We start from the raw sequence: 6,866 nt of genomic DNA on the forward strand, positions 1-6,866 counted from the left end.
GAAACGAAAGTATAGATATATACATAAGTGTTGTGGGGATGGGAGAAGGGAGGATGAGCACAGAAAACAAGTTATGATGATTCAAAAGGGAGTGGGAGATAAGGAAAAACAGGGCTCAGCCTGGGAAGTCCTCTTGGAATAGACGTGCTTTCAATAAGGTCTTGAAGGGTGGGAGAGTAATTGTCTGTCAGATTAGAGGAGGAAGGGCATTCCAGGACAGAGACAGGACATGGGCCAGGGGTTTGCAGTGAGACAAGTGAGATCAAGGCACAATGAGAAGGTTAGCACCGAGGAGCGAAGTGTGTGGGCTGGATTGTAGGAGAGAAGTGAGATAAAATAGGAGGGAATGAGATGGTGGAGTGCTTTAAAGCAAATCGTGAGGATTTTTTTTTCTTTGAAACAGAGGTGGATATAAAACCACTGGAGATTTTTGAGGAGGGGGGTGAGATGTCCTGAGCGTTTCTGTAGAAAGATAATTCGGGGAGTGGTATGAGGTATGGACCAGAGTGGTGAGAGACAGGTTGAGAGCAAGGAGGTTGATGCCGTAATCTAGGCAGGATAGGCTGAGTGATTGCATTAACGTGGTACATATTTATTATTCTATTTATTTTCTTAATGATGCGCATCTAGCTTTATTTTTATTTATTCTGATGACTTGACACCTGTTCAAATGTTTTTTCTTATTGTCTGTCTCCCCCTCCTGACTGTGAGCCAATTGTTAGGTAGGGACCATCTGTATATGTTGCCAGCTTGCACTTCCCAAGCGCTTAGTACAGTGCTCTGCACACAGTAAGTGCTCAATAAATACGATTGAATGAATGAACGTGGTAGCATTTTGGATGGAAAAGAAAGGGCAGATTTTAATGATATTGTGAAGGTGGGACCAACGGGATTTTTTGACGGCTCGAATATGTGGGTTGAATGAGAGAGCGGAGTCAAGGATAATGCCAACGTTATGGGGTTGTGAAACGGGAAGGACGGTGGTGCCATCTACAGTGATGGAAAAGTCAGGGAGAGGACAGGGTTCAGGTGGGAAAAGAGCTCTGTGTTGGACATGTTACGTTTGAGGTGACGGGAGGACATCCAAGTAGAGAAGTGTCGAAGGCAGGGGGAGATGTGAGCCTGGAGAGAGGTAGAGAGATCATGGGAGGAGATGTAGTTTTGGATATCAGGTTCAAAGGTCACAGATCCGAGTGCATAGATGATGCAGAAGGGAGAGAGATCCGGGGAAAAGAGGACTCAATCAGGGAAGACGCCTTGGGGAAGATGAAGCTTTGAAGGTGGGGATAGTGGTGGGCCAGTGTATTTGTAAGGGGAAGGAGTTCCAGGCCAGAGGGAGGATGTGGAAAAGGGGCCGGTGGTGAGATAGACGATATCTAGGTAGAGTGAGTAGGTTGGTGTTAGAGAAGTGTATGGGCTAGGATGAAATGGGAAGCAGCATGGAGACAGAGCACTGGCCTGGGAGTCAGAAGGTCATCATTTCTAATCCTGGCTCTGCCACTTGTTTGCTGTGTGACCTTGGATAAGTCACTTAACTTCTCCATGCCTCAGTTACCTCATCTGTAAAATGTGGATTGAGACTGTGAACCCCAACTGGCATAGGGACTGTGTCTAACCCAATTTGCTTGTATCCACCCCAGTGCTTAGTACAATACCTGGAACACAGTAAGTGCTTAACAAATACCGTAATTAATTATCATTATTATGGGAGAGCAGCGAGGTAAGGTAGGAAGAGAAAAGGGGATATAGTGCTTTAAAGCCAGTGATAAGGAGTTTCTTTTGATGGGGAGGAAGATGGGCAACCACTGGAGGTCCTTGAGAAGTGGATAAGCTTGAACTGAATAGTTTTGTAGAAAAGTTATCTGGGCAGCGGAGCGAAGTTTGGACTAAAATAGTGAGAGACAGAGAGTAACAGCACCAACATCTCAGTATTTTCATATTCATTATCTTTCACCTCCAGAGAGGACATGTCAAACTGCACCACGGTGATGGAATTCTTCCTGCTGGGGTTCTCGGCGGTCCAGAAGCTGCAGCTGGTCCATGCAACGCTGTTTCCCCTGCTCTACCTAGCGGCCCTGATGAGGAATCTCCTCCTCGATGCCATCACCACCCTAGATCGGTACTTCCACACTCCCATGTACTTCTTCCTCAGGAACCTGTCCATCCTCGATCTCTGCCTCATCTTCGTCACCATCCCCAACACAATCCACAACTCCCTGAGCTACCGTAGATCCGTATCTTTCCTGGGCTGTGTCCTTCAGGTGTTTTTCTTTATCTCATTTGCATCGTCAGAGAGCACCCTCCTTACGGCGTTGTCACATGACCACTATGTGGCCATCTGCTGCCCCCTGCACTACGAGGTCATCAGGAACCCAAGGGCTTGTTGGAAGATAGCCGCCACCTCCTGGCTCAGCGGAGGCCTCTCTGGCATCATGCACTCGGCCACAATCTCCTTTCTACCTTTCTGGGGAAGTATTGTCGTCCGCCAGTTCTTCTATGAAATTCCCCAGCACATGAGACTCTCTGGCTCTGAGGACATGCTGCAGGAAGTGGGGGTCTGCACATTCCTTACCCTGTTGTCTTTAATCTGCTTTACGTTCATTGGCATCTCTTACGTTCATCCTTTCTGGGCCGTGCTGAATATGCTATCAGTCGAGGGCCGGGTCAAAGCCTTCTCCACCTGCCTGCCTCACCTTGTCGTCGTCATCATATTTCTCTCCATGAGCAGCTTTGAGTATCTGAAGCCTCCTTCAAATTTTCCCTCGACGCTGGACCTGCTGGTGTCCGTGTTTTACGTCGTGGTGCCCCCTGCCCTGAACCCCCTCATCTACAACCTGAAGAACAGGGACATGAAGGCCGCTTTGGGGAGCATGGCCTGGGAAAGCTGAGAAGTAGCGTGGCCTAATTGGTAGAGCCTGGGGCTTAGATTAGAAGGACCGGTGGTCTATTCCTTGGCAACATCACATGACTGATATGTGACCTGGGGCAAGTCACTTCACATCTCTGTGCCTCAGGTTACTCAGGTTACTGGGGATGAAGAACGAGAGCCCCATGTGGGACATGGGCTGTGTCCAAACTGATTGGCTTGTATCTACCCCAGGGCTTAGCACAGTGCCTGGCATGTAGAAAGTGCTTAACAAATACCACAGAAAAAAAATACTCACCTAGGATAAAGTGTCCTCTTTCACTCTGAAAATTCTAGTCTTTCAAAAAATGATCAGAAAATAATGTTTCATATTTGTTCAGACCTCCTTTAGGTTGAAAAGTGTGATATGTGACTCCTGAGGCTGACTGGCAACAGGTACTGATTTCATTGAAGGAAAGGATTTTCTCCAATTTACTCTGCTGTACTCTGCCTCTTCCCCTTTTCCTTCCCCCCCCCAGCTACCACCTCCTCCTCCAACTCCAAGATTCCTCCTGCAACCCTCAGCTACCTTCTCCAACCTCCAGCTTCCTCGTCCAACCTCCAGCTCCCGCCTCCAACCCCCAACTTCCTCCTCCATCACCTAGTTTCTTCTTCTAATCCCCAGCCTTCTCCACTAACCTTTAGCTTCCTCTTCCAACCCCCAGTTTCCTTCTCCATGCCATTTCTTCCACTAACCCCCATCTTCCTCTTCTTCCTCTCCCCAAGTTTCTCCTCTAAATCGTCTCCTCCCCGTCCCCCCAACCTATTCCTCTTTCTCCCAGCTGCTTCTTCCATTGGCCTGGGAGTCAAAAGGATCCGGATTCTAATCCTTCCTCTGCCTTTGTCTGCTGTTTGGCCTTTGACAAGTTACTTCAAATCCCTGTGACTCAGTTGCCTCAACTGTAAAATGGAGAGTAAGACTGTGAGCCTCTCATGGGGAATGGACTGTGTCCAAACTGTCCAAACAGATTGTATCTACACCAGCATTTAATAGAGAACCTGGAGCCTAGTAAACACTTAATTAATACCATCAAAAAGTAGTCTCGCAGACTGCTCTTCCTGAATCACCTAGAACTCCTGAGATTTAGGTGTCTCCCACCAACCCGAAATTAGGAATCCGGAACCAGTAAGCTTCCGCGGGGCCCGCGAGGGATGCGGGTGCAGGATGAAGGCCTCGGGCACCGAAAGTGGGCCGGCCGGCCGCTCGGTCGGGGGTCGGAGCGGTTTTGGGGGCGCCCCCTCACCCCCAGTCGGGGGGCTCCTCCTTGGTCCTCCTCCTGCCTCCCCATTGGGGGCCCGGGTCCCTCCTTCGGGGGTCTAGGGCCCGAGCCCGAGCTGGAGGAGACGCCAACATGGCGGCGGGGACCTCGTGGGCGCCAGTCCTGCCAACCTTCATTTATTCACTCATTCATTCAATCGTATTTATTGAGTGCTTACTGTGTGCAGAGCACTGGACTGTTTGGGAAGTACAAGTTGGCAACATATAGAGACGATCCCTACCCAACAGCGGGCTCACAGTCTAGATGAATGAATGAAGCCATTCATTCATGAGCGCTTAGCACACGGCTCTGTTTTCATTCATTCAATCGTATTTATTAATAATAATAATAATAATAATGTTGGCATTTGTTAAACAATTACTATGTGCAAAGCACTGTTCTAAGCGCTGGGGGGATGCAAGGTGATCAGGTTGTTCCAGGGGGGCACCGTCTTAATCCCCATTTTCCAGATAAGGGTACTGAGACTCAGATAAATTAAGTTACTTGCCCAAGGTCACACAGCAGACATGTGGTGGAGCCGGGATTCGAACCCATGACCTCCGACTCCAAAGCCCGGGCTCTTTCCACTGAGCCACGCTGCTTCTCTAGCCACACTGGAGCGCTTACTCTGTGCAGAGCACTGTACTAAGCGCTTGGGAAGTACAAGGTGGCACATAGTAATAATAATTATTCTTATTATTCAAAGCCCTACTGAGAACTCACCTCCTCCAGGAGGCCTTCCCAGACTGAGCCCCCTCCTTCCTCTCCCCCTCCTCATCCCCTCCGCCTTACCTCCTTCCCCTCCCCACAGCACCTGTATATATGTTTGTACGAATTTTTTACTTTATTTATTTATTTTACTTGTACATGTTTATCCTATTTATTTTATTTTGTTAATGTGCTCTATTATGTTGTCTGTCTCCCCCTTCTAGACTGTGAGCCCACTGTTGGGTAGGGACCGTCTCTATATGTTGCCAACTTGTACTTCCCAAGCACTTAGTACAGTGCTCTGCACACTGTAAGTGCTCAATAAATACGATTGAATGAGTGAATGAATGAGCCCCCCTCCTTCGTCTCTCCCTCCTCCCCATCCCCCCTGCCTTACCTCCTTCCCCTCCCCACAGCACCTGTATATATGTATATATGTTTGTACGTATTTATTGCTCTATTTATTTATTTTACTTGCACATATTTATTCTATTTATTTTATTTTGTCAATATGTTTTGTTTTGTTGTCTGTCTCCCCCTTCTAGACTGTGAGCCCGCTGCTGGGTAGGGACCGTCTCTCTATGTTGCCAACTTGTACTTCCCAAGCGCTTAGTTCAGTGCTCTGCCCATAGTAAGCGCTCAATAAATACGATTGAATGAATGAATGAATGAATGAATGAATGAATGAATGAAATGTTGAACTATCTCATTATTGACCCCTCACCTAAATCTTGCCTCTGGCCTGGAGCTTCCTTCCCCTTTATAACTGACAATTGATAACTCTCTCTGCCTTCAAAGCCACTCTCAAATCACATCTCCTCTAAAAGGCCTTCCCTGCCCAAACTCTCATTTCCCCTACTCCTTTTCTGTTCTCTGCCACCCTTGCACTTGGATATGTACCCTTTATTCACCCCTGCCTTCAGCACTTATGCCTATAGCTGTAATTTATTTTAATGTTTGTCTCCCGCTCTAGACTATAAGCACCCTGTGGGCAGGGAACGTGTCTAGGAGCTCTGTTGTACTGCATTCTCCCCAGTGCTTAGTACAGTGCTCTGTGCACAGTAAGTGCTCAATAATTGCCACTTATTGGTGCCCACTCCTCCCTCAGCACTTATGTGCACATTCTTATAACCTGCCATTTCCTCATCTGTAATTTATTTCAATGTCAGTCTCCCCCTCTAGACTGTAAGCTTATTGTGGACCGGGAATTATCTAGCAACTCTGTTGTATTGTACTCTCCCAAGTGCCTAATACAGTGCTCTGCATATATTAAGCGCTAAGGAAATAGAGACAGACTGATCTCCTGAGGTCGGGGTTTCATTACAAGAAAGTGAAACTTGTAAAATGAATTAAGAAAAAAGAAAAGAAGTGCTATTTGTTACCCGGGCTTCAAAACATGAGATCGTTTTTGTGCAGAAACGCTCTGGGCATTTTACTCCCCTCCTCAAAAATCTCCAGTGACTACCAATCAATCTACGCATCAGGCAAAAACTCCTCACTCTCGACTTCAAGGCTCTCCATCACCTCGCCCCCTCCTACCTCACCTCGCTTCTTTCCTTCTACAGTCCAGCCCATACGCTCCAGTCCTCTGCTGCTAATCTCCTCACTGTGCCTCGTTCACGCCTGTCCAGACGTCGACCCCCGGCCCACGTCATCTCCCTGACCTGGAATGCCCTCCCTCCGCACATCCGCCAAGCTAGCTCTCTTTCTTCCTTCAAAGCCCTACTGAGAGCACACCTCCTCCAGGGGGCCTTCCCAAACTGAGCCCCCTCCTTTCTCTTCCCCTCCTTCCCCTCCCCATCCCCCCCCGCCTTACCTCCTTCCCCTCCCCACAGCACCTGTATATATGCATATATGTTTGTACATATTTATTACTCTATTTTACTTGTACTTATTCATTCTATTTATTTTATTTTGTTAATATGTTTTGTTTTGTTGTCTGTCTCCCCCTTCTAGACTGTGAACCCGCAGTTGGGTAGAGGCCGTCTCTATAT

General features: G+C 47.8%; 1 protein-coding gene across 1 annotated transcript; it reads left to right on the forward strand.

The window, feature by feature from the left end:
* The first annotated feature begins 1,967 nt into the window (after positions 1–1,967).
* LOC119923910 (olfactory receptor 14J1-like) lies at positions 1,968–4,226 on the forward strand. Its single transcript, XM_038743084.1, has 3 exons — positions 1,968–2,119; positions 2,231–2,782; positions 4,019–4,226. Exons 1-3 carry the CDS (start codon positions 1,968–1,970, stop codon positions 4,224–4,226), a joined length of 912 nt encoding a protein of 303 aa, XP_038599012.1.
* The last annotated feature ends 2,640 nt before the right edge of the window (positions 4,227–6,866 follow it).

This window comes from Tachyglossus aculeatus, unplaced genomic scaffold, assembly GCF_015852505.1.
Source record: "Tachyglossus aculeatus isolate mTacAcu1 unplaced genomic scaffold, mTacAcu1.pri scaffold_67_arrow_ctg2, whole genome shotgun sequence".
NCBI lineage: Eukaryota > Metazoa > Chordata > Mammalia > Monotremata > Tachyglossidae > Tachyglossus > Tachyglossus aculeatus.

Coding starts and splice junctions, on each gene's coding strand:
- LOC119923910 (XM_038743084.1), top strand. CDS start 1,968: ATGTCAAACTGCACCACGGTGATGGAATTCTTCCTGCTGGGGTTCTCG. Junction 2,120..2,230: donor GCCATCACCACCCTAGATCG/GTACTTCCACAC, acceptor GAGCTACCGTAG/ATCCGTATCTTTCCTGGGCT. Junction 2,783..4,018: donor TCGACGCTGGACCTGCTGGT/GTCCGTGTTTTA, acceptor ACCCGAAATTAG/GAATCCGGAACCAGTAAGCT.